Source organism: Perognathus longimembris, chromosome 8, assembly GCF_023159225.1.
Source record: "Perognathus longimembris pacificus isolate PPM17 chromosome 8, ASM2315922v1, whole genome shotgun sequence".
NCBI lineage: Eukaryota > Metazoa > Chordata > Mammalia > Rodentia > Heteromyidae > Perognathus > Perognathus longimembris.
Genome location: NC_063168.1, coordinates 66433936 through 66461311, shown reverse-complemented (window position 1 = coordinate 66461311; position 27376 = coordinate 66433936). Strand labels below are relative to the sequence as shown.

At 55.8% G+C, this 27376-nt stretch overlaps 1 protein-coding gene across 1 annotated transcript; it reads right to left on the bottom strand.

The window, feature by feature from the left end:
• Window positions 1–22413, bottom strand: Sdc1 (syndecan 1). Its single transcript, XM_048353383.1, has 5 exons — window positions 22060–22413; window positions 4648–4729; window positions 2309–2787; window positions 1628–1763; window positions 1–1468 (listed from the first exon to the last, which is right to left on the bottom strand). Exons 1-5 carry the CDS (start codon window positions 22123–22125, stop codon window positions 1299–1301), a joined length of 933 nt encoding a protein of 310 aa, XP_048209340.1. The 5' UTR covers window positions 22126–22413; the 3' UTR covers window positions 1–1298.
• Window positions 22414–27376: the final 4963 nt, after the last annotated feature.

Below are 27376 nucleotides of genomic sequence, written 5' to 3'. Positions count from 1 at the left end.
TTCACATGACTCCTTTATATTAAAGTTTATTACATTTGGAAAAATCTACTGTACAGGGAAAAACCCATTGGATTAAGTAGCGTTTTGCCAAAAGCAAAAGACTCTCACTCTTTGGGAAACATTCCTGACTGCAGCCCAGGTTCTTGATGGAGGAACCAGTGCCAACGGCACCCAAAATGCCTCTTGTCTACTTCCAGGGGAAAAAGAAACCCCTCCCCAGAGATGGTGCCCAAGGCAGGAGAGTCTCTGGGCCCCTGGCCAATGCCACCCCACCCCACAGTCTCATCTCCTCCACCGCCAGCCTGAGTGCCAGGATTTAAAGTCTCACCCAGGCTCCTCGCAGGTCACGGCGGCCCAGGCCTCGGCCATGGCCCTGAGTTCATGGGCACAGATCTGACTGCTCACCCTCCGACAACCTGGACTGGCTCCCCTACCGATGGACCACCAAAAACGGGGCCAGCAACCATTTCTGTCCATACCCTGTTGCATACATGAGTGATAAGCTCAAGAGACAACACACATACTAACCCTACGTGTTTTGGCTTCCAGATTTGGTTCTTCTAGTTCATAAAAATAAAATAAAAAATAAAACAAACGAACAACAACAACAACAAACGAACAAAAAAAAAATAATAAAACCAACAAAGTCTTCTTAACCCTGATGCTGTCTCCCAAATGTAGATTAAGGAAGCAAGATGGGGGACTGACTTAACTTACCCCGGAAGTAATGAAGTCTACGGGGACTATGAACAGAGACTAAAAAGGGAAACATGTGCAAAAACAAGTTGATATCTAAAGCAGACCTCCCCACGACACAAAGTGAATTCTGAGGGGCCCTGGATGCCCACTCGCCAGCCACCTGGCCACACCCACAACCAGTCTCTACAGTAAGTGCTACGGCGTCTCTCAGCCAAGCCCCCCCGGGCCCCAGGATGCCCCCGGCCACACGGCAGGCCATCTAGGTCCAAAGCAGTCAGGTCCTCTTTCTCACCAGAGCGAGGTCTGGGAGGGGTCGCTCTTCTGGAGAAACGGGGTTGGAATGGTGGACGCCGCACGTGGCTGAGGTGGGAAGGTCAGATGGGAGAAACCCTTGGCACCCAAGCCTTGAGGCAGAAGGTGGGAAGTGGAGTGGGCGCCCCAACACACCCTAGGAAACAGCCTGAGTGGCTGGAGGGGCCAGAGCGCTAGGGGAGATGGCATGGGTGGTGGGGAGGCCAGGGCCTGCGGTTGGTTCTTCACAGAGAGGCAAGTGGGGGGCCTAGTGAGTGGCGGGGGACCAGGGAAAGAACCATCTCTTATCAGGCGTAGAATTCCTCCTGCTTGGTAGGTTTCTGGTAGGCACCGCCATTGGCTTGTTTGGGCTCCTCCAATGAGTAGCTGCCTTCATCCTTCTTCTTCATCCGGTACAGCATGAAGCCCACCAGGCACACCGCAAAGATGAGCCCCACGAGGCCGCCGGCAATGACCCCTACGGTGAGCGGACAGAAGCCAGCTTATTAGCTTAGCAGTGAGCTGGGCTCAGCAGCAGACACACTACCCAGCTGGATGGTGCACTGGACTGTGGTCAACGTCCTCCCCACCCAGAGCTGCACCCCCCCTTCAGCCCCCGACCCTAAAGAAGACTCACCTCCCAGCACTTCCTTTCTGTCCAGGAGACCCTGTGAGGTGCCCGTGGCCCCCTCTTCCACCGGGGGCTGATTCCGAAGGCCAGGCTCCATGGCCGCCACGGCCGTGTTCTCGCCGGATGTGTCAAAGGTGAAGTCCTGCGGGAGACGTGGGGATGGGTCACAGGGCCAGGACTGCGGGGGCAGCCAGCTGCCTTGTGCACCCAGAAGAAGCCCTGCCCGTCTGGGCTCCACTGCCAGCCATTCAGATATGTCCCCAGACGCCTCCAAGACCCCCACAGCCCAGCACCCCACAGAGGTGTCCACGCTGGACCCCAGATGCCACCTCAGGTGACACAAAGCTGATTGTCAGTACAACGTGGCCAAGTCCCATGATGCTATATGGTAAGAGATGAAACTTGGTACAACTTTTACCCTAGCATGAATCCGGAAGGCACTCGTGATCGATCTCTCTCTCTCTCTCTCTCTCTCTCTCTCTCTCTCTCTCTCTCTCATCTTGACTCATTCTGATCCTGTCATTAATCTGTTCAACCCTGGGGGACACCCTAGGGCCCAGGAGAAAGTGGAACCCTAGAACCCATCTTCACACTGAGGAACACCCCATGTGCTCACAGCACACAGGGTTTCAGGGTACTGGGTACTTGGGGCCACCCAATGTCCCCGGAGACTGAGCGGCTGCTCACCTGCTCCCCAGAGCCCTCTCCTGCTGGGAGCTGATTGGCGGCTCCATCCTCAACGACCTTCTCGGTGGCGGAAGGCACCCCCGCCTCCACTCCGGGAAGGTGACGGTCAGCTTGGTCAGGTGTGGTAGGAGCCGAGGTCCCGTGGTGGCCAGGCTCCACGGCCCTGTGGGGAGAGGAGGTGGCGGAGGCCTGGGCTGTGGTGGCTCTGGTTGTTGCGGCTCGATGGGTGGTCAGGAGCTGTGTGGTCTCCCTGGGCTCGGTGGTGACCACCTTCTCCTGGACAGTAAAGTCAGAGTCCGCTTCGGCAGGTACCACTGCCTCTCCCTCTTCGGGCCTCTCGATGGCTAGCACCGTGGAGGTGGAGGCAGCTGTGGCACCCCTGTTTATGGGCTCTGGAGACGTGGGTGTGACTGTCAGGAGCCACACATCCTTCCAGGTGGAGGAGGATGGGCGGGACAAGGTGATATCCCGCAAGGCACCTGCAGAACAGAAGCAAAGCATGCTGAGCAGATGGAGACTCAGAGCACTAAGCCCAAGCTCAGGCTGGGAGCAGGTGGAACGCGGAGTCAGGAAGGACTCAGTCTGACTCCTTGCCAGCAAGGACAGAGCCTTGCTCTCTCTCAAGAAGCTGGCTTGAGGGGCTGGGGATACGGCCTAGTGGCAAGAGTGCCTGCCTCGTATACATGAAGCCCTGAGCTTGATTCCCCAGCACCACATATACAGAAAATGGCCAGAAGTGGCGCTGTGGCTCAAGTGGCAGAGTGCTGGCCTTGAACAAAAAGAAGCCAGGGACAGTGCTCTGGCCCTGAGTTCAAGGCCCAGGACTGGCCAAGAAAAAAAAAGCTGTCTCGGTCAGGTACCAGTGGTTCACACCTGTAATCCCAGTTACTGAGGAGGGTGAGATCTGAGGATCATGGTTCAAACCAGTCTGAGCAGGAAAATCCACGAGACTTTCTTTCTCTTCTTTTTCTTTCTTTTTTTGCCAGTCCTGGGCCTCAAACTCAGGGCCTGAGCACTGTCCCTGGCTTCTTTTTGCTCAAGGCTAGCACTCTACCACTTGAGCCATAGCGCCATTTCCGGCTTTTTCTACGTATGTGGTGCTGAGAAACTGAACCCAGGGCTTCGAGCATGCCAAGCAAGCAAGCGCTCTACAGCTAAGCCATATTCCCAGCCCGAGACTCTTTTTTGTCTTTGATTTTTTTAACTGTAAAGGTGATGCACGGAGGGGCCGATGGGACTCTTATCTCCAGTTAACCTCCTCAACAAGCCAGAAGTGGAGCTATGGCTCACGTGGTAGAGTGCCAGCCTGGAGCAAAAACAACAAGCTCAAGGACAGCGGCCCGTCTCTGGGTTCAAGTCCCAGTATGGACACGTTACATACACATTCCACTGTTATCAGGATGTATACTGCTAACGTGCCAAAAACTAGCTCCACTCTCAATCTTATCTCAAACATCACCCTAACTAGCTGAGGCTGAACTCCACTCCACACACTGATGGGGAACGCAGCCCTTCCCTGCCACGCCCGGCCTGCTCTCTGAGGCCTCCATATAGATCCCCACCGCGGAGTGGAGTAGGTACCATCAGAGGCCTCTCCTCCCTGCCCTCCTACCCTAGCCTCCGAAGGGCCCCGATGCCCGCAGGTACCTCCCAGCCTCCTCAGACTCCCTGCCTCGTTCCTTTGGTCCAAAAATGCAGTCTGCTCTAGGAGGCCACCCCGTTCCACTCCAGCTCAAGGACCTCTCTTCCCCAGCAAAAAGGAAACGAGGGAAGAGGGAAACAAAAAAAAATGCCTACGGCTCTCAAACACCTTATGGTAAAAGTATACCTCCCCCCCCCCACTTCTCTTGGTGCTGGTACTGGGGCTTAAACTCAGGCCCTTGTGCTCTGTCTTAGCTTTTTCTCTCGAGATGGGTGCCCTACCACTTGAGTCACTGTTCCACGTGGCCTTTTTGCTGGTTAATTGGAGATATAAGAGTCTCACAGACTTTCCTCTCTGGGCTGGCTTTGAACCATGATCCTCAGATCTCAGCCTTCGGAGCGGCTAGGACTACAGGTGTGAGCCACTGGCACCCGACTTCCTTTTCCCCACTTTGCAAATCTGAAACGCAGAGGCTCCGAGGAGTCGGTCAGTCTTCCAAAGTCTTTGATGAGAGAAGAGGAAGGAGACTGAGCTGGTGTGCACCATGCAGCCCAGAGCCTTCTCTTCAGCTCCCCGGAGGTCGTCTCCCTAACCAGGCAGCTCCTTGCAGCCCAAGACCCCATTCTTTCCCCTTCCCGACCCAGCTGGCCGGGGCTGGACGGGACAGGCCTTGCTGGGTGTCCCGGGTCGGCCTCACCTGCGCCTGAGCCGGAGAAGTTGTCAGAGTCATCCCCAGAGCTGTCCTGATCTTCAGGAGGCACATTGGTGGCCACAGTGTCCTAGAGAAAGATGGGAAAAGGCTTTGAGTGGCGGCTTGGAGCCCTGGGTCTCCCCTTCACCGCGCTGGCTCTGGGACGCTCCAATCTGCGTACCCCGTGGGCCTCCCCAAACCTCTGAACGCAACAACAACAAGGCTGGGTGCAGGAACAGGGCATGGGAGCAAATCCTTACCCTAACACACTGTCCAGTCGGGGAGCCCCAAGCCCCCAACCTTTTAGAAAGAAGACAAACAGTTTCTGGGAGCACAGGTGGGGTTACCCATGGGAGGGGGGAAGTGTCATCACCCAGGGCGCTTTCAAAAACCACCCCAGACTGGCGCTGGTGGGTCACACCCATAATCCTGGCTACCCTGGAGATCTGAGAACCACAGTTCAAAGCCAGCCCCGGCAGGAAAGGTGAGACTCAGATCTCCAATTAACCAGCTAAAAACCAGAAGTGAAGCTGTGGCTCAAAGTGGCGGAGCACTAGCCTTGAGCAACAAAGATCAAGGGCAATGCCCAGACCCTGAGTTCAAGCCCCACGATCAATTAACAAAAAACAAATCCGGGGGCTGGGGATATAGCCTAGTGGCAAGAGTGCCTGCCTCGGATACACGAGGCCCTAGGTTCGATTCCCCAGCACCACATATACAGAAAACGGCCAGAAGCGGCGCTGTGGCTCAAGTGGCAGAGTGCTAGCCTTGAGCGGGAAGAAGCCAGGGACAGTGCTCAGGCCCTGAGTCCAAGGCCCAGGACTGGCCAAAAAAAAAAAAAAAAAAAACAAATCCGGGGCTGGGGAGAGCGCTTGCCTCATATACACGAAGCCCTGGGTTCGATTCCTCAGCACCGCATAACCAGAAAAGGCCAGAAGTGGTGCTGTGACTCAAGTGGCAGAGTGCTAGCCTTGAGCAAAAAGAAGCCAGGGACAAGTGCTCAGGCCCTGAGTTCAAGGCCCAGGACTGCCCCCCCCCCCCCCGCAAAATCCCCAGGGACAACCTCAAGGCAGTCTTGGCCTGAAGAGCCAGCCCAGGAGGTGTCTGGAGCTCTGTGGGTGGGGACAGCTCTACTCAATCAGGGTACTTTCTCACCCAAAGCAAGGACTGGGCCCCCATCAGGCTGGAGGCCACAGAGGCTAACCTGGAAAGGCTCTGTATATGGGCAGTGGCCCTGGGATGGGCTCTCTTAGCAACAGCACCCACAGCAATGTGGTCCACTCAGCTCCCGCACTAAGAAGCTACAGGATGCAAACCTGCAGGCCTGACGGGGGGGGAGGGGGGCGGGCGGGGGGTGGAGGGGAGAGGAGGAGGATGACTGGGAGAAGCTGGAGCACACTACACAGCAGAGCAGGGAGCTGGGCAGAGTCAGGACCACATTTGTGGTTCCTGGCATCATGGGTTCCAAGACAGCAGGTGGCTAAGAGAGGACCTCACAGCCAGGACAATCCTGTTCAATAGTGAGACATAGGTCCAAGCAACTTGGCTGGTTAGAATGGGGCCAATGCTAACATGGGTTGCAGCGACTGGATGATATGCAAGTCAAACACCTAACAGCCGGACCCATGCAGTGCCCACCAGCAGTGGCTGTTGTTCTAACTAGGGAATGAGCCACTGAACACGGGAATGAAGGGTTCTGGGGCCCACAGCTGCCTCCAGTGCCAACAGGCCTGTGTGGACAGAGGGCAGGGTGCAAGTGGATGGGCTTTCAGAAGAAGAGTGGAAAAGAGGGAGCCAGTTCACCAGGAACGTGGGTCACACTCATCAGGGTAGGAGAGAGGGTGGGGAGGAGGATGTCCCACAGGGACTTGGGGCTCATGGGCATCTGTGGACACATCCCTGAGACCCCAGGAAGAAGTTCCACATTCAGAAGCCCAGGTCAGTGAGACACATGAGAAATAACGCCCAACTTCCTTGGAAGTACAAAGAACAACAATATCCTCCTCCCCCAGAGGCACAGGTTTTGACCCTAGAAGGTCTTTCATGGCCCATGTACACAAGACACAGCGGCCCATCCACCAGGAATAGATAGGTCAGAGTCCCTCCCCTTACCCATCTCGGGCCCCATCCTGGTTTCCCTATCCCAGATGGGGCTTCAAATGCCCGTGCTACCTCTACACAGCTTTTGCAACTGCCCCCTTTAGCAACTGAGAAGACCCCACCAGGCAGGCTCAGTCACCAAGACCACCGCTTCCCTCCCCCAAGGCCTCGGCCTCCCTCTCCCCTGGAGATGGGGCAGGGGATGAGGACTCCAATCTTAGGAGTCCCACGAGGGACTGTGACTCCTACAGCAGAAGCCACCATCACGGGATCCAGGCCCTGTTGAACAGCCAAGGCAGGAAAGCCTCACACTGGGGCCCAGGTGATGGCAGGGAGGCTGGCCTCCCACCTGCACACAGAGAGAGGCCCAGACAGGTTCAGTTTCCCAAGAGCAGGCCTTCTCCTGCGGTTAGATAAGACTCGGGCCCTACAAACAATTTGTTCCCTTAGCTCAGCAGGGCTTATCCTGCGTTGATCTTGTTTTCACAACAAGCTCTTAAGCAAACACTTTCCCCACTGAAACAGGCAACCCAGCTCTCTAGCCGCCAGGAGCCAATCCCATCTTGGGAGCCTCCAGATTCCACTCTCTGTCCTCTGCCCCCAAGAGCGACCCCCCCCCCCCCCAGCTGGGATCTTCTGTGACATCTCAGAAACCAGCAGAAACTTGATTTCAAACTGAGATTCTCAAGGGGCCAGCTGACTTCCAGATTCTCTGAGCAAGCCTGCTATACCGCTAGTCTCAGCCCTCTGCCCCCCAAGGGAGCTGCCAGCATCACCCTGGACTTGGGTCCCTCTAAGACTTCTTGGTCACTGTAAGGTCCACCCCCAGGAGGGCTCCAGGCAGATGCCCCCCACCTGTTCAAGTCTGCGTCCAGTAGCTGAGTTACCTAGGTAACTGGCACCCCTGGGGGCAGTGACCTCCTGGTCTGAGATCACATCCAACCCACCTGGCCATATCTCCCACCTTGTCCTATATAATCCGGCTCAACACAGTCCCCACTCTCTTTCCTTTGCTCTCTTGCTCTTTTCTCTCTTTTTCCCTTCTTCCTTCCCCTCTGTCTCCCCACACCTCCATCTTGTTTGTGTGGGCTGGCAGTTTGCTTTCCCCCCAGTAAACTCCTGAACCGTGTGGTGGGTTTCCTTTCTGGTGAACCTTAGTCACTAACTCACAAAGGGTCAGGGACAGGCGGGCTCAGCTCAGAGCCCACTTCCTGTCACCTGAGGCAACCCCACCCAACCTTTCACCTTTCCAGGGCCCAGGAAAATAAGTCGTCCATCAGACTAATCAAAACCATACAAAAAAAACCCCACTTGTGAGAAAGGTCTGGGATCCCACATGTTCTGTCCCTGCAAAGAAAGGGCCCACTGGCCTCTTCCCTGCCCAGAGCACAGACCCAAAGCTGCAAGGGACTGGGGGGGGACCCACGGAGCAGACACAGCGACCAATCTGTCTCAGTCATTAGTTTCCTGGTCACCCCCTGAGGATGTGTGGGAAGGAAGCTGCAGAGAGACATCGAGGCCGACTGGTACAGCAGGCAAGAAGGCATGAAGGCTAAGGCCTTCCCTAAGGCTAGAACACCCGGACACCCAATTCCTACAACTCACTGGCACTTGAGCTGGCAGGGTTGAGATTAGGATCTGAGAGATAAGGAACCTGCTCAAGGCCACCCAGCAAGCACGCTTGCTCCCCGCAGCTGCCATCTCCCTCCCCACAGCCCTAATTCCTGGCCTAAGCCCATCTGTTTTCATTCAAAACTCACCCAGAAGGCTTCAACCAGGCTAACACGCCACGGACACCTGTCCAGGGATCGGAGGCAGGGAGCAGAGGAAATCACACAGATGCCCCTGGGGCAGGCACAGCCAAAGGCATCTCTGCCTCTGGAGCTTGTGGGCGGAGGGTTGGAAGGAAGCTTCTAGAAGACCACACTGCACCCACTGCCTGCCAGGACCCACCCCCAAGAGGAACAAGGCCACAAGCAAGGCCACCCTCCCTGGCAACGTTCTTGTGACAGAGCCCTGTGGAAAGGCTGCCAGGGGCAGGAGCGCTTCACCAGGACACCGTGGGCCTCAGCCATGTCACCAGCATGTAGGTGTCTGCAAGAGCCGCGAGTATGGTGGACCCTAGTGGCAGACTGGAAAGGCGACCAGGTCCTGTGGCTTCCAGCCACCTCGGAACACTAGCATGTCACCTGCTGCTTGACTCGGGTGACAGCACCTCTCACAAACCCCTTAAAAGGCATTCATGACTTCATGGGGTTGTGTGATTCCCCCCCCCCCCAATTAACATCCTCTAAGTGCACAACAGCCTAGAAGAAGAGTGACAGCCAATTTGATATTAAATTGGGGTTCTCAACTTCAAAAATCAGAGACCATCTTCCAGGGGCTTCGGGATGGAGGAGCCTCCAGTTAAACCCAGGAGAAGATGAAATCATGTCATCCCAAAGTACTCCCTTGGGCTGCTGAGGAGCCTCTGTATGGTGGAGTGGGAAAGGGAAACTGGGCTGGCGCTAGCTGCCAGGTGTGGTAATGAAATGACTGAATCAACAAGTTCCACTAGTCACACCAGGGACAAAGAGCGGTCCTTATCGAAGGGCCGGGATAGAGCCGTTCCCCAGCAGCCCGGAGCCTCAGCGGGGCCCTGAAGAAAGCCCAAAAGCATCATGCCAGGCCAGACACCCATCATTCTTGTCCGCTGAGATTGCAGACCACTGCCAGCTACTTTGCAAAGCTTCAAACAGAGTCCATGTGTGAGATATTTGCTTTAGCAAAAAAAAATTAAACACGGGGGTTGGAGGTGTGATTGAAGTGGTAGATAGAGCACCAGCTATGGAACAAAAGCATCAGATACCGAGCACAAGTCCCAAACAGACTGCTGGGAAGGCGGCTTTCAGCGGGAGGGGCCGGAAGGTGTGCGTGAAGGTGTATATGATTAAAGTACTTTACCCCACGGGTGAAAACTAGAACAATGGAACCTGTTGAAACTGTCTTGAGAAAAACAGGGAATGAAGTTGATTAGGGTACTTAGTAGCCAGGTATGGAAATGTCACAATGAAACAGCCTTGTACACTAATACATGCTATTTTTTCTTTTTTTTGCCAGTCCTAGGGCTTGAACTCAGGGCCTGAGCACTGTCCCTAAGCTTCTTTTTGCTCAAGGCTGGCACTCTACCACTTGAGCCACAGTGCCACTTCTGGCTTTTTCTGTTTATGTGGTACTGAGGAATCGAACCCAGGGCTTCATGCATACTAGGCAAGCACTCTACCACATTCCCAACCCCATATATGGTAATTTTTAAAAACTGCATGAAGAGCCAGGTCTAATAGCTCATGCCTATAATAATCCTAGCTACTCAGGAGGCTGACATCTGAGGATCCTTGTTCTAAGCCAGCTCAGAAGAAAGAAAAAAAACCAACTTGAGACTCTTATCTCCAACTGTCAAAAAGGTAGAAGTTTGGGCTGGGGATATGGCCTAGTGGCAAGAGCGCTTGCCTCGTATACTTGAAGCCCTGGGTTCGATTCCTCAGCATCACATATACAGAAAATGGCCAGAAGTGGCGCTGTGACTCAAGTGGCAGAGTGCTAGCCTTGAGCAAAGAGAAGCCAGGGACAGTGTTCAGGCCCTGAGTCCAAGGCCCAGGACTGGCAAAAAAAAAAAAAAAAAGTAGAAGTTTAAGGTATGGCTCAAGTGATAGAGCACCAGCCTTGAGTGGAAAAAGCCAAGCAAGAACTAAAAGCTGGGAATATGTGCTAGTGGTAAAGTGCTCGCCTCATATGCGTGAAGCCCTGGGTTCGATTCCTCAGCACCACATATATAGAAAAAAGCCGGAAATGGTGCTGTGGCTCAAGCAGTAGAGTGCTAGCCTTTAGCAAAAAGAAGCCAGGGACAGTGCTCAGGCCCTGAGTTCAAGCCCCAGGACTGGCAAAACAACAACAACTAAAAGCCCCGAGTTCATGCCCCGGGAAGGGGGGGGGGGGGCGGGAGAGACTTTATTTAATAAAGTCCTCTGGCTGGGTATCAGTGGCTCACTCCTGTAATCCTACTCAGGAGGCCTAGATCTGAGGATCATGGTTGAAAGCTGGCCTAGGCAAGAAAGTTCATGAGACTCTTATTTCCAATTAACTACCGAAAGGCTGGAAGTGGAGCTGAAGTCATCAGTTTTAGTTCTCGGTCTCTTTGGCAGATCTATTGATGTAGGAAATGCGGCCTGACTCCCCTTCCCACAGACTTCAGTGTGAGATCCTAGGCTGGGGTGGCATCCCAACCATCACCTGCATCCGCAAAGCAAGCTGGGAAGGCTCTGGATTCTTTTCTCTAGCCTTTCACTGTTCCTTCTGGGCAGACAGAACACCTGTTGCTGTGTAAGTCTCCTTCACCAAGGAGCAATGGGAACAGCGGCCCTCAACTCAGCATCTTCCCCCTAGCTGCCTGTAGGAGGCGCTATTGAGGTAAGTGGCAGGGGGAGGGGGCAAGGGTGGAAAATGGAAGTGGCTAGGTAGAAGAATCCTAACGGGAGCCCACAGACCCTGTGCAAGGCTCAGGGCCCAGGTAGCCCAACCAGGATACCTAGGTTTAAGCCAACCTCTCACTACTCCCAACTCCAGGCGTTCTGGAAGGTAGAGACCCTGAAATCTGCCCCTGGAGGCCACTCCCAGGAGGGAGGGGCCCCGGGGCCTCCAGGCAGACCAGCATTTCCGGCTGCAGGCAGTGATTTATCAGCTCCAGGTCTCCCCACCTAGAGTCAAGCTGAGACTTGAGAGGGTGACGGGTGGGGGAGGCTGGGCCCAGCCCAGGGTGGGGGCCGGGGAGCCGGCAGGCAAAGTACCATGTCAGCAGCCCCACTGGGGGGACGTGGGGGCCCCCCACAAGACCTTGCCCCCCTCAGCATTCTCCCTGGGAGGGCCATGTGGGCCCTGGGGCAAGCACCCCCATACACCCACACCCTTGGTTGCCCCCATCTTGTCACTGGGGGGTTCCTAGGAAGGGCCAGGATGGAGGTACCGCAGCTGACTCGGTTTTTCAAAAGCGCTCCAGCCCCTTTAACGACTCCACGCCATTGCAGCCTCCTTCCTACCATTCTCCTTGGGTGACACTCCACGTGGCAAACCTGAGGTCAAGGTGGGAGCCACCCAGCGCCTGTGGCCTGTTCCTGGCCCCAAGGGGCCGAGGGCGGTTAGCTCCCCGCAGCCCAGGGCTGCCCCAGCACCCCGTGCCCAGCCCCGTGTGGGGCCAGCACCCGCCTCCCAGCGCGCATGCCCCGGCTCGTCCCCGAGCAGGCTCAGCTGAGAGCTGGGTGTGGAATGGAGCCCGAGGACCAGTTCACGGGACTCTGCCTGCCACAGCCCACCCGCCACGCAGATCTGTCTGTCTGTCCCTCTCCTAGCCCACTGGACGAGGGGAGAGGCCAGGGTGGTTAGGAAGAATGCTGGAAATGTCTCTGGGGAGTGGCCACCAGCAACCTCCAGGGGTTCCCCCCTGCTCCACGAATCCTCCTTCTGGGAGGCCCAGGCCCCCAGGAGGACCCTGAGAGCCCCCCAACATTACTGAGTTAGGCAGCCTGACATCTGTGGCTCTCAAATTCTAGGGACACTCTTACTGTATTGACATCGGACAAAGATAGCATCAGAGGCAGAAACTGCCCCTTTTAACACAGGGGTCCAGTTGGAGGGGTTAGGGGGTGTTGCTCCAACTTCCTCAGTAAAATCTCTCCTCAGTGTCCCTTAAAACTTGCCCAATATCCTCTTGAAAGTAAAACTGCCTGGAGAGTGGGACTCAGGAAGGGGTGCTAGTCATTCACTCTGTAGTATAAATTAACTTCTTACGGTGGGGGGGGGGGAGGGCTAATTCTGACATTTGCACTGAAGCTGGGATAGCAAAGAGAGCAGGTAGGAAAGGGACCACAAAAGGGGGTAGGGAAGATGCCAAGGGCAGTTCTCTTAACCACTGTCAGAATGTGGGTGCCTTGCCCAGGAAAGAAACTAATTCCCTTTGCTCTCCGTTCAAGCCACAGAGGTCTGTGGCTTCCCCGCCCACACGCACACCATGGGGCTGGGCTGGGCATCTCCTCAAAGAAAGCACAATTCAGACCAAGAAGGCACTGTGAGCCACTGGGAAGCCCCCCGAGAGGGACAGAAGGCAGAGCTTTCTAAAAGAGGGGCTCGCAGGAGTGTGAGGCTGGCCCCTGTGGGCTTGAGTAGAACCCAGGATTTTCTGTGAAGACTATGCTAGAGGCTTGATCACTCGCGGGAAGGCCTGGTCCAAACAGGAAGTGAGTGGCCTGGGCCCTTTTGCCAAGAGCCTGGAAGGTTTGTACACCTTCAGCGGTAGGCTGGTACCAAGTGGCTAAAGGACGACTAGAGGTGCAGCCCCCCCAGTAGCTCAGTGACCCCTGGACAGGTGAGTGTCCAAGTGTCCATGACACCTTTCCCGGACCTCAGGACCAGAGGGGCTGGGAAAAGGATTTCAGGATCTGACCTGGGCTAGGAGTTACTGGAAGGACAGAAATGACCACAGTTGGTCTTTAGCCAATATGAATTGAATAGAATGTGCTAGCACTTTCCCTGAGTTTGTGCACTTCATCTTCTTTCTTTTCTTTCGGTACTAGTACTCAGTGGGACTTGAATTCAGGGCCTCGGGCTCTCACTTGGCTGTTTTCCTAAAGGCTAGCGCTCTACCACCTAAGCCATGGCTCTGCGTCCAGCTTTGTGCTGGTTAACTGGAGATAAAAGATTTACGAACGTTCCTGTTCAGACTGGCTTTGAACCGAGATCCTCAGATCTCTGCCTCCCAAGCAGCTAGGGTGACAGGTGTGAGCCACTGGCACCCAACAATTTCACTTTATCTTTACAACCACTTTAGGCTCTAGTGCCATGCCCATCTTACAGATGAGGAAACTGAGGCAAGGAGGGGTCAGTCACTTAGGCAAGGGCCCAAGGTGAATGGACAGGCAGGCTAGGCTGCTAACCCAAAGTCCCAGGGCCCTCCCCCTGCAGAGGAGGGCGTGCACAGGGAACCTGGCTTCTCCACGCCAACCTTTGCTCTCAAGTTCCAGGCACAGGTCGCGGTGCCCCACACCGGGGCCCTACTTGGCTAGCCTGAGCCCCCACCCCGGTGCCCGGGTGTCTGGGTGTACCTGGCCTCCTCCCCCACCTGCCAGCCTAACCCAGCTCAGGCAGAGGAAAACAAAGTCTGTCCTGCCAGCAAAGGCTCAGCTTTCAGAGAAGGAAGGGGCAAAAGCCATGTTTGCAGACCCTGCTGCATCTGCACCGGGGCAGGGGCAAGGCCAGGCGGCCATTCTCACCGAGGCGGGTCCTCGGTGCTCCCCGCGGGCCTGCTCTAGGCAAGGGAGCACCCGCTGCCACCTCACAGGTGCAGGCTGCGAGAAATCCCATTTGACAGATAAGGAAACTGAGGCTTGGAGGTAGTAAAGCCCCAGTCACTCTGCGACCCCAACCAGGCTTGGGGTTCCCCTCACCCGCCTAGGCCTGCACCAGAAGTAGGCGGATGCAAGCGTCAGGGGGCAGCTCATGTCTGTACTCCTAGCTACTCAGGAGGCTAAGATCTGAGGATCATGGTTCAAAGCCAGCCTGGGCATGAGTCCCTGAGACTCTCATCTCCAGTTAATCACTGAATAAACCTGGAAGTGGAGCTGTAGCTCAAGTAGTAGAGCACTAGCCTTAAGCAAAAGGAGCTTGAGGTAGTACCCTGGCCCAGAGTTCAAAGCCCAGGACAGGCAAAAAACAGAAGTGGAGCTATGGTTTGAAGGGGTACAGTGCTGGTCTTCTTGAGCAAAAAACGCTCAGGGACAGTGCTCAGGCCCTGAGTTCAAGCCCCACAACAGAAGAAGAAAACAAAAAAAAGGACTTCAAGGCCCACTTCCAGACTCTCCACCCAGGCCTGGCCCCTGGAACCCTCCAGAATGCCTTCAGAGTCAGGGCCCGGGAAGCGGACATGACCATGCCGCCTGAGGGCCGGCCGGACCCCGCGACCCTGCAGCCCTGGCAGCTCCACGCTCCCCTGCACGCCATCCGGGAAGAGCTGGGGTCACCACAGCCGCACCGCTCCCCTGTGGCAATTTCTGGGAGAAGCTGGAGTGACGTCAGCCTCCACAACGTTCTCCGCGGATCCCGAGACACCCCACAGCCTAGGGCCCCACAAGCCTGAACCTGACCTCCAACATCCGGCCTGAACCCTCCTGGAAGGTGGGACCTCCAAGGCCCGGAAAGCTTCCTGGGCAGCTCAAGTCCTGAAGGCCTATCTGGGTCCTGGGCCCCAGCACCCCAACCTTCCTGAAGTTCCTGCCCACCGCCCTACATCCCAGCCCAGGGAGGAGTGACCCTCGCTCGGCCTATGGCACTACAATCCTGACTCCTTAGCCTGCCAGTTACTGTGTCCCCCTCTCCTGCCTAGCCAGATTGGGGCTCCCCTAAAAGAAGGCAGCTCAGCACCAACCCCAGACAGCTGTCCTTACATGGGGAAAACAGAGGCACCCAAATAAGGCCTATGTGAGCAACCGAGGAGCGGCTTGTACCCACCCCCCACCAGTCCACAGAAGCCTTCTCTGAGGGCTGGTTCCAGCAACAGGCACCCCGCAGCACCCCCTCTCTAGTGCAGACAGGAGGCCTGAAGTGAAGCCACGACCTGTGCAGACCTGTGTGTCTCGCAGGAGCTCTGGGTCTGACTACAACCTCGGAACCCCTCAGTACTCAAGGCATCCTCCTCCTGGGCAGCCCCCCAAAACACACACACACACACACACACACACACACACACACACTCGTATAACACATCCTCATCAAGTCACAACCTCCCTTCTGCCTCTCCACCCACGCCCCCATTTCACAAATGGGCTCACTGACTCCAAGAGAAGAAGCCCCCAGAGGGGGAAGGGCAGGGCCAGGGCTGGAAGCCAGGCCCCCGAGGCCTCATCTGGGACCCCTCCACCTGGTGGCCAGCACCCAGTGGGCACCTGTGGGCCGAGGTTGGCCGGGTGAGTCTCCAGGGAGGACCCGTGGGCCTGGCACCATGACTCAGCTGATGAGGGGAGTGATAAACACACCCGCCTCCTGCTGCCCCAACCTGCCCGGCACAGTTCTCATTCCTGCTGATGAGCGGACCTCAGGCAGGTGCCAGGATGCCTGGGTGTGGGCGCAGGGAACAGGGCCCGGCCCTCACCCCCAGCCTGACCTGGCCCAGGGGCCTCCCTCCACCCTAGTTCCCACACCAACTGCCAAGGGCACCCCTCCACTACCCGCCAGGCCCAGCCTACAGAGACCTCTAGGGCAGCCGGCTGTTTGGATGGATGGGTCCCCAGAGGGAGTGTGGACAGGAGTTCCAGGCCTGTGACATGGCCCTGGCCGCAACAAGGGCTCTCTGTATCAATCACCACATGGGTTCCGAACGGAGGCCCCTCGGGCCGATGCGGGAGAAAGGAAGAGCGCACTTTCTGCGGGAGAAGTGGCAGACAGGGAGTGAAGGGTTCCAAAAAGCCAGGACTAACCTAACCCGAAGGAAAACCCAAAGGGAGAGAGAGAGAGCAGGAGAGCGCACCCCAACTGGCCAGTGTGTCTGGAACCCGAGCATGTGCGTGCATGCATGCGTGCGTGCGTGCACGCGGCCTCTCACAGGGCTGCAAGCCTCAGGTGAGTCACTGGGCAGAGGAGTTTTTTCCCAGGGCTGAAGGCCAGAGGAGAGCATCCTCTACATATAATTAGGCAGCCCACAAAGCCATAAACACCAGGAGATTGGAGACCCTTGACAGCTGTCGGCGTGAAGAGGGTGAGGGGCGGGAGGAGGCACCTCTGGAAGCCTGTGAGTTCTTGAGTCAGCAGGAAAGATGCCCAGGCAAACCACTAAGTGGAGAGATTTGCTGCCTCCCCCCCCCCCGCCCCATCCCCCCCAGACCCCACTTCCCCCGTCAGTGGTCCCAAGATTCCGTCTGCAAGCTCTCTTCAGCTTGCCTTCACTTTCAGGCCAGCCAGGCCTCCTGGCATGCCAGGCAGCAGGACACCCCTTTCTCAAGTGCCCATCTACCCCTTCCCAGGCTCCCCTGCACTTGCCACAGGGATGTGGCCACAGGGTTGGACCTCATATACCACCTTGCGACCAGCACAGAAGCTTCTGGAGGCAAAAGCGTCCCTCTGCAGCTTCATCTGTGTCATACTCCACACGCTGCCACTTCTGTGGCCTCATCTCTATGATCTGCACCCCACACACATCTGTGGTAAGAGACACAAGATACCCACTCTCCTTGGCACCTGTCAGAGCACTCAAGCCATACTCCATGGAAGGTTCCGGAATGCGGACTCCCACCCAAAACCCAACCTCTGCTGCAACCTGCAACCTCTGTTTCTTCCAGGGCACAGGATCTTGGCACTAGAAGCTCTTCATTCCACAGACCCCTTCATCCCTGCCTTCCACCCCAGGCACACTGGGGCGGGATCTCAACCCAACATTACAAATCTGATCGGTTAAAAAGCCACCAGTTTGTTCCATTTTTTTTTCCTCTGGGTCTGAAAATCATTTAATGACCGAGCGATGAGACTGGGCACTCGAGCAACCAGGAGATGAAAGACAGAAAGGGAAAGAGCCAGGACCCCTGGGCGCTAGCTACCTCAGGGAGGTATGAGGGTGCCACCCTGCTCTTGTACAGGCCCCAGGCCCAGCATGCCATGTCCCACTCTGCTCTCCTGACTCCTGGCTTCTGCCTTACTGCATGGAACTCTCGGCCGTCCGCAGGAACTCCCAAGCGCACACGGCCAAGGCCCGAGGCATGGCCCAATTCTCAGGGTTTGCCCAAAGGCACTGTTGCAGGCCAGCTTAACCCAGCCCAAAGCCCCCTTCCTAACAAAATGGTCACACCCAGGAGACTCTAGGATGGGTCGGCAAGATGGGTCCTGAATACCCTCCCCCATGGAGGGCTTCTCAGCAGAGGATCAACACCTGTAATGCACTCATGACTGTTACAGACACACAACAGGCACACACCACACTATCAAAGTCCTGTGTCATTTCTGCTCTTTGGACAAGCTCAATCCCCTTCATCCAAAAAAAAAGAGGGGAATGACATATTGCTACAAAGATTGAAGGTAAAGACTAAGAACTAGGAAAAGTACTGAGCTCTCCATAGCAAGCATTCAGTAAAAGATAACCTCCATTGCATCTACCTAACTCTCCTTGGGCACTTTCATTACAAAGCACTTTCACCCGTCCATTGTGAAATAAACACACAAGTGACAGAATGGGGACAGGAAGAACAGGCATGAAGATATGTTTCACAGATGGCAATGACAAGGCTTAGAAGAGACTCGCCCTAGATTAGCCCTAGATTGTGTAGTAAATTAGTGGCAGAGTTGAGATTCGATCCTGGGGCTCTCCTTAATCAAGGCTGTGTCTACAGCCTGACAGACTGTATGGACACGGATGATACAGAAACATAGCTAAGAGCCACAAGTAAAGGCTAAACAGCAAGGGGCCCAAGCTGGGTGCCCCTGGCTCATGCTTGCAATCCTAGCTATTTTTAGGAGGCTGAGATGTGAGGATGGCGGTTCAAAGCGACAATCCTAGGGAAAAACAAGCGCATGCGATAATGAGACCAGGCTACCTGATACCAGACAAGTCCCAGGTGGGATGAGGCTGAGGACTAAGACAATGACTTTTGTCACACTAGGTCTAGGGATGGGAGGTCCCGGCTGAGGTGCAAGAACATCAAATCCACAAACTGGGAATGTCACTCACAGGCTAGACCTGATTCAGAACCTTCCACTCTGGTTCTAACCAATCTGATTTCTTTCAACAAATTAAAATGAACAGAACCCATGTTACTCTGGCTATTGGACAGGGATAGAAAAGGGAAATAACTGTTCACATCAAATTCAACAGACCCAGGGAATGGTGCTGTGGTCTGGCATATTGGGGGGGGGGGCTAACACCCAGAAGAGATTACACTATGTCTAGCATCTTGTTCATGTTGATAAACAGAAATAAACACTTAAAGAAATGTCCTGTCCAAAGTAAGAAGATTTTGGACAATACTGATTCTGAACTTACTGAAAAAATCTAAATGCCAAAGACACTTCATTCTCAAGGGATTTCTGGAATCCAAACTTCTGCTATGGCAGAAAAGAGAGAAACAAAACAAAACACGTTAGTCTTCCACTAGAAACTACTGAAGAAAAAGAAAAACAAGCCTGTCAGCCATTCTTTTTCTTTTTTTTTGGGGGGGGGGGGAATGTTCTCCTTCCTTGCCTCTTAATAAGTTTCATTGGAACCCATCAAGAGCCACAGGTAGACTTAGACTGGCTCCACCCTCCCCTGGGAGCTTAAGCCAACAGTGACATCACCTCCTAAGTCTGAGCCTGGGCAGCGGCCGCCAGAGCCTCCCCCACCCCTCCTACCCTGCCAGGCCTGGGGGAAATGTCTCTACTAGTCCCCATAATTAAAGCAAAAAGGATTTTATGCCTTTCAAGAAGGAGAGGAAAGAAAGGGAAAAATTGCAAAGAACGATTCCAGAATGAGCCCTCTCCCCCCAATATGGCAGAAGCGAGAGACTATGGGGACACAGACACACATACACACACACACACACACACACACACACACTTTTGAAACAAACCTGTTTCAGTCTCTGGGGATTGCTCTGAGCTACCTCCTGCCGCATTCAGACACCCAACAGTTAGTCCCTACCTCAATGGTCCCCAGGGGGGTTCTGACCTCTTTCCCACAGGGGCGTGGGGCCAGATCTTGACAACTTTTGGACACTTTCTCCCATTTCAATAATGTCAAGTGCTTGGTTTTTTTGTTTTGTTTTGTTTTTTTCTTTTAGAAAAGAGGAAGAGGGCAACCTGGGCAGGTATTTTATGTCATCCAAGGCAGCCTCTTTTCAACAATCCAGGTATCTGCTCTAAGAAAGGGCATTGCTGGGAAAGAGAAAAACACTTTATATAAAGTAAACTTCATAAAGTAAGAAAAAAGCAGCAAGAATGCCTCAGATCCACGCTGAAGTCTGAGCCCAAACCACAGGCAGCGCTCTGAGGCTCCCTGCAAGTTCTGCTCCACAAGGCCTTCCCCAAGACTTTCCCTTCTTCCTTCCCCACTAGGAATCTCCTGTCTCCTGGACCTTGTGTTCTCCAGTGTCAGAAATTTGGGGGCCAGAAACAAGGCCTCCTACTGCACCATCTACCCGCCCCCGCCCCCCCCCCCCCAGCACGGAAAACTCCAACCAGAGAATGTCCACCTCCAGCTGCCCCTAGAGTATGAATGGACACTCTGGGATGGAGTTCACAGGAGTGCCTGTCCCACGCAAGGCCAGTAGAAAGGAACCACACAGCCCCTTCGGGTTCGGGCTGGGGGTGGACTCAGGACCCCACCTCCCGGGAGCCTCAGCGACGCCTCAGATTGGCCTGGAGAGTGAAGCAGGAGGCAATGCCAGGCAGGTCAGGGAGGCACGCCAAGCGGCTCCACTCTCTTCTGCAGGCGTAAGCTGAGCCCCACAGAAACCACAAGCCTCAAGAGCAAACTTCTTGAACCTGAAAACCAGCAGTGCACTGGGGACCAGAAATCAACCCCCCTCCCACACACCCCCTCCCCCAGACTCGCCTAGATTCAGCACCCCACAGACTCAACTCACAGGGCACTCAAGAGAGATCAGGGCCCTCAGCTGGACTTCGGAATTTGGGGAGAAATGCAAATCACCTGGGGAGTCCCCCCACCTGTAAACACTTGAAGACCAACCTCATCTTGGAAGCCAGTCCCCAAGAACGGCTCCCCATCAATCACTAGTAGTGTTTGTGATTACAGAAGAGAATACTAGTCGAGGGTGGGCGCTGCCCCGGGACTCGTGCAGACGCAGACGGCCCCTCATCCCAAGTCCCGCACCCGGGTGCCCACCCTGCCCCGCCTTCCCTGCCTGCCCACGCGCCGCCCTCGGCCAGACTTGGGGAAGTCGAGCGGTCCAGATGTGGTGGCGAGACCGCCACTTCCGGCAGGGAAAGAGTGCCGGCTGCGCACCTCCCTCCCTTCGGCCTCCCCCGGGATGGCCACGCCGGGAAGACCCCGCCGGGGCTCCGCAGCCGGGCCGGGGGCCGGGGGCGTGGGCACCCAGCGGCCGGCGCTGACACCTGGCGGCGGCCCAGGACCCAGCCCCCGTCCAGGGCCGGCGCTCCGGGGCGGTTCCCGGGAAAGGGTTACAGGGGCCGAGAACAAAGCGCCCCCATTGGGGAAGGCGGGCTAGCGGACGACGGCTGGGGCGGGAGAGCCACTTTCGGAGGACCCTCGGCATGCTCTTTGTCGGCCTTTGAAGGAGATCGAGCCCCGCCAAAGGTGGATGCAGCATCCTCCCCACAGGCCGCCCCAGGCCACGAGCTCCACGTTCGCCCCTCGGTCCCCCCCCCCAGCCCTCCCCCCCACCCCACCCCCGGCTCTGCAGGGCGGGCCAAGGGACGCGCCTTCCCTCCGCGCGGCCCCAGCACAAAGCGGGATCGGGGGAGGGGGAGAGGCGACCGCCGGGACCACTCGCGTGGGAAGCGCCCCTCGGGGGGCGGCACAACTTCAGCCGCTCTCCCTCTCCCTCCCCCCACCCCCCCAAAAAAGTTGGGCTGCTCCGGATCTCCAACGTTCCCAAGCCAACTTCCCGGAACCTCCCACTGCCAGCTCGGCTCGGCGCACCTACACCAGCGAGAGGCAAGCCCGGGGGCCCCCGCGCCGCGTGCCCGGGCCCCCCGCGCGCCCCTCTTCGGGCTCCCGCGGCCCACCCGCCCGTATCCGCCCCCCCTCCACCCCCGCCAGCTTCCCCGCCAGCCCCGCTGCGCCCGAACTTGCCCCGGCGCAAAGGGCAGGGTGCCCGGACTCGGCGGCGCTGCGGGCACAAGCCCCGCGATCTGGTTTAAATTAGGGTGTGCGGAAGGGGCGTCGTGGCCGCGGCTCCCGACCTCGGGGGGGGGGGGTAGGGAGAGCCGGGGGAGGCCTGGCCGCCGCGGTGCTCTGGGCGAAGCGGTGGAAGGGGGGGCGCGCGGGAGACCCCCGGCGCCGCCGCGGGCCGCGGACTCCCGACACGTGTGGGGACGGCTTTACATAACTGAGAGCGGGGGCCCGGCTCGGGCTCCACGCCGCGGACGCCCCCAGCGCCCACCGACGGCGGAGTCCGGGTAGTTTCAGGGTTCTCCCATCTCGGGGCCTGCCTAGCTAGCGAGCGCGGGAAAGGCGTCCCCGATCCCCTCCCCCTCCACGTGCCGCGGCCGGCACCGGCGAGGGTGGGGGGGGCGCGAGACCCGGCTTCCCGCCGCCGCCACCGCCTCCCAGTCCTGCCCCCGGGCCGCACTCACCGGCAAGGCCGGCTGCAGGCGCAGCGCCAGCGCGCACAGCCAGAGCCACAGCGCCGCGCGCCTCATGCTGCCCGGACCGGCGGCGGGAGCTCGGGGGGCAGCGCGGGTCGGGGCTGCGAGCGGCGAGCGGCGAGGGGTTCCCGGCCGGCTCCGCTGGAGGCGCCGCGCGTTGCTCTCGCGGGCTCCTGCCGGGTGCGCTCACTGCTGTCCGGGGCGAGGGCTGTGCAGTACGCCCGCTGGAGCTCGCGCCCGACTGCCTGCCTGAGTCCTCGGCGCCCAGCGCAAGCCTGCACCTCTCCCGCCGAGCTCCGCCTTATAATAAACCCGCAGGCCCTTTAGCCGTTGCAAAAAAAAAAAAAAAAAACTAGCCCCCCACCCCCAGCTCCGCCAGGTCTCCCGGCCAGCCCCAGTCCCCACCCCCAGGACCCCGCCCCCTCGGCGGGCCCCGCCCCCGGCTCCGCCCCTCGGGCCCGAGTCGGCCCCGCTCCCGGCCCGGCTGGGGCCGAGCCTCGCCTTCCTCCCCAGCAGGGATCCCCCTCTCGTCCCCGGGTCTGTGGGTCTCGGAGCCTCGGGGGGTGGGAGGGGGGGTGGAGGTGGGGGCGCTGCTCCAGCCCCGAGGGGGCCCGGGTTCCACATCCTGGCCCAGGATATTGAGGGGCGTTGCCCGGGATTGGGGCGGCCCCGGGTCCTCGGTGGACGCTGGTCTGCAGCGCCCTCTGGGCGGGGATGCCGCCGGGCGCCTTCCAGGTGCCTCGGGGTCCCAGGATCGCGCTTTCCGCGTCCACCGGGGGGCCCCCAAGGCGACGAGGCCTCACCCTGGTGCACATTAGGGACGCAAGCCCACGGCCACCTGTCCTCCGGCGGCAGGTGCGCGCACCGTTCGCGTGCTCTCCGCATCCACCGGGCGCTGCGAACTCGGGGCCGTGCTTTCACAGCTGGCCACTGTCAAGGAGAACTGTGGTTTCAAAAGAAGTTTTCGGAGTCGTTCTGTAGAAAAACAAACAGCTGCTTTGTTCCTGTCGGACCTCAGGCACGCCCAGCTGAGGAGCGCCGGGTCTTGTGCCCCTCTTCGTGGCGATTCCTTGTAGGGCCCTGGACTTCAGAGATTCCATCTCCCCCATCTGGCACGAGGCCTCGGCCCCCGGCCTGCGGGGTGTCGTGCAAAGGGGAAAAACCTGGATGGGCCTTGCCCGCAGTCGGAAGCAGGAGAGCCCCGTGCCAAATGACCTTTGCACCTGGAGCTAACACATCAAAGAAAAGATGGCATTTCCCTTACTACCGTCCTCCCTGGGCAGAGGACACGCGCGGCTGGACTCAGTCTGCCTGAACTAGAAACCAAGACATACCCATCAGAAATATAGAGGGACATCTTTGGGTCTTTCCCTAATACCAGAATTTATTGAATATTAAATTCGTTGGCATTAATCTCCCCAATTTTACTGACGTCATTTGACATTTGGCAGTCAGTTATTTTATTCCAATCCCAATCACTAATTTTAACCCTCAGATCACTCATTATACTTCATACAATAACAATATATAGGTAATGCTAAGAAGGGGTTTAAGAGGCTGCAGAGTTCCGAGGCTGGGCTGAAGGCACAGGCAGATAGCAAAAAAGAGTCTCTATAGGGAACCACGTAAGAACTTCTGTACACTATGGGCACAGACGTGTTCAAGATACAGAGTTAGCCAGACACTGGTAGCTCATGCCTGTAATCCTAGCTACTCATGAAGCTGAGATCTGAGGATCACAGTTCAAAGCCAGCTGAGGCAGAAAAAGTCCATGAGACTTTCTGGAGGATGGCCCAAACTGTGAGTACCAGCTTTGAAGCAGAAAAAGCCACGGGAGAGCATTCAGGCCCTGAGTTCAAGCCCCAACACACACACACACACACGTTATCAAATGCAGATGCAGGTGGCAAGCCATTTTTAGTGTCAATTTATCATGGGCAAATTGGAAACCACTGGAGCTGGAGTCTGGGGACTCTAGAAATTTTTCTGATCAAGACGTGAGGATTCAGGATGCCCGCCAGATCTCAGTCCTGGACTCCTCCTTTTTCAGTCCCTGGTTAGAGCGGTTACATCTGGTGTGATTGATAATTATGTTCACGAGTCTGGGTGTCCTGATACCATGCCATATGAAATACTTGCAGATGTAATTGTTTATTGGCACAAATAAATGATCAGTATATGCTTCATGGTGTGTTGATAGATGGTAGTAGTTCACGTGTATGAACAAGATATAGAATCTGCTATTCTCAAAATGGAATAGCAGAGGTCAAAACTGTTACTCAATAAGAGAATGAAGCAAGACAGACTGAAAGCTGAATATAGACTCACCCAGAGCAGGCCTCGATTCTTCACCTCTGTCTCCTAAGGTTCCTCAGACTCAAGTCTGCAGTGTTGTAAGCCTCCCTGGGCCCTGTGTCATTCAAGAAGGGAAACTGACTGTGGGTCATTAGATTCTGCTCTGCTTGGGAATGGTTTCCCGGCCCTAGCCGGTGACCTTCCTCGTCCCCACTTCATACCACAGCTTGTCGGAGAACTCGGGGATGACGACTGTCACTGCTCATCACACTCGGCTCCTGCCTTTGCTCCTGAACCCCTCAATCAACTCTCCCTTTGGAAGGGGGAGGTCTCGGCTTCCCCAGGTCTGTTTTGGGGGGAGGGGGGTATGGGAGGGTAACAAGTCCTCAAGGTTCCTCCAGGCTGCTGTAAGTCTCTGAGGGTGTGGGTGACAGACCATGGGACAGCATGACTAGGGGCCTCTCCAGGAACCAAGGGGGACTGCTGAATTCAAGACAGGCCCTGTGTCTCCCAGAGGGTGACTCCAGGCTCGGAAATCCGCTTTTTAGATCTTTTCAACCCAATATGAAAGGAAATGGATACATTTGGCGTTTTATCTTTTTCTTCTCAAGAAAACTGGGGGTCAGGAGGATTCAATGGAGGTCTTTTCATACTTTACAAGTCAGCTGCTGGACAGACAAGTGGCTCCTCCTGAAATCCTAGCTACTCCCAGAGGCTGAGACCTGAGGATCGCAGTTCAAAGCCAGCCCTGGCAGGAAAATCTGTGAGACTCTTATTTCCAATTAACCACCAGAAAACTGGAAGTGGAGCTGTGGCTCAAATGGTAGAGGACTAGCCTTGAGCACAAAAGCTCAGGGACATCATCAGGCCCTGAGTTCAAGCCCCAGGACCAGCACCAAGAGAGAGACAGAGACAGAAATACTGCTGGTGGTGGAGGAAGAGCTTGGGTGGGAAGAAGAAATCTACCACCTGACTGCAGGGCTGTCCGGGAGTGCACCTGGCACCTGAGCTGGCACGGGCATCCTCTGCACACACAGGCATCATCCGTGAAGCTGAAAACGCACTGACTTCTGCCCAGGGCTTCTCCGCTAGTGGTTTCACTCTTCCCAAGCATCTCCAGTGCCCAAAAGAAGTTGTTTTGTGCCTGCCACAAAAGGGGAGACGGGGGCTGAGGAAGGATGGCTAGCACATGCCTAACCGAATGTATTCTCTGCCTCTGTTGCTGTCACCTTAACTGCTTCCCCGCTGCAGTTGCCATGGATTGCAAACATCTTTAGGAGGAAAGGGGAATCAACCCCCACCCCAGGTAGCATCCCAGGTCCCGCCTGCCCACTCCTGAGATAATGATCAACCAGGCCACAGTTAGCCCAGGGCTGATTCACCACGCATGCACCTGGCCTCTCCCCTGTATTCTCTGGAAGCTCAGTGTCAGCACCCTGAAGATGAACCTGAGGGCACTGAACCTCTTTATCTATCCATCCCAACTTGGCAGCATTGGATCTGATTCACCACTGCACCTCTCTTTCATTGCTTACTGGGACAAGTGGCCAAGCCTGGCCTATTGGTTCTGTCGGAGTCGAGGCTGTGGCCCTGAACTCTGAAAAATCAATATTCACAAGGGGTCCCCCACACTGGAATACCGTTTGGCATTTTGTAAATGAAGTAGATAAGTCCAAAGATTAATTTCTCAAAACATACACAGAGACACACACACACGCATAACATTCAGAACACATATGCATACTATGGCTTGAACTCAGAACCTGGACATTGTCTCGTAGCTTTTTAGCTCAATGCACACACTCTACCACTTGAGCCACAGCCCCGTTTCCCACTTTTTGGTGGTTGATTGGAGATAAGAGTGAGTCTCATGGAACCTCCTTTCTCAGGCTGCTTCAAATCCTCAGAGCCCTTTTTTTTTTTAAATGTTTATGGTACCAATGAATCAAACCCAGGGCCTCATGCATGGTAGGCAAGCACTCTACCACTAAGCCACATTCCTTGCCCCAAATCCTCAGATCTTAACCTCCTGAGTAGCTAGGATGACAGGTATGAGCCCCCAGCACCCAGCCATTCTGAGTTCTTAAAACACACACACACACACACACACACACACACACACACACACACACACACACACACCAGACACATACAAACCATTCTCACTCCAGATGATACAAAATACAGTTTCCCCATATCAGCTAACCACTGTGAAGCTCTTTAAAGGACAGCTAGTTGTTTTATTATTAACATCGCTGGGGATATGGCTCGAGTGGTAGAAGTGCCTGCCTAGCAAGTGTGGCACCCTGAGAGTAAAGCCTGCATATGGGGTGGGGGTGGGGTCTATATAGACTCTGAGGTCTGAGGTCTGAGGTCTGAGGTCTGAGGTCTAAGGTTCAAAGCCAGCCTTAGAAGAAAAAGCCCGTGAGACTCTTATCTCCAAAATGCTGAAGGTGGAGGTGTGTGACTCAAGTGGTGGAGCTCAAGTGGAAGAAAAAAGCCAAGCTCATGCCTGTAATCATTGCTACTCAGGAGGCTGAGCTCTTAGGATCCAAGTTCAAAGCCAGCCCAGGCAGGAAAGTCCTTGGGACTCTTATCTCCAATTAACCACCAGAAAACAGGAAGTAGTGCTGTGGCTCAACGTGATAGAGCACTAGCTTTGAGTGGAAAGAGCTCAGGGACAGTGCCCAGGCCCTGAATTCAAGTCCCATGACCGACAAAACAAAACAAAACAAAAAACAAAAAAAGAAAGAAAAGCCAAGCAAGAGTGCAAGGCTGTGAGTTCAAGCCACAGTACCTGTACCAGAAAAAAAAAAAAACAATATATGAACATATATCCAACTATCACCCAGTTTGCGAAATCTTAATTATGGTGTCTTTTTCTTTTCCTTTTAATGAAATGAATGATTGTAGAATAGGATAGTAAATTCTATGTATTGACTTGAATGGGCTGAGATGCCCCGATAACTGATAACTATTATTTCTGGGTGTGTCTGTGAGGATGCTTATA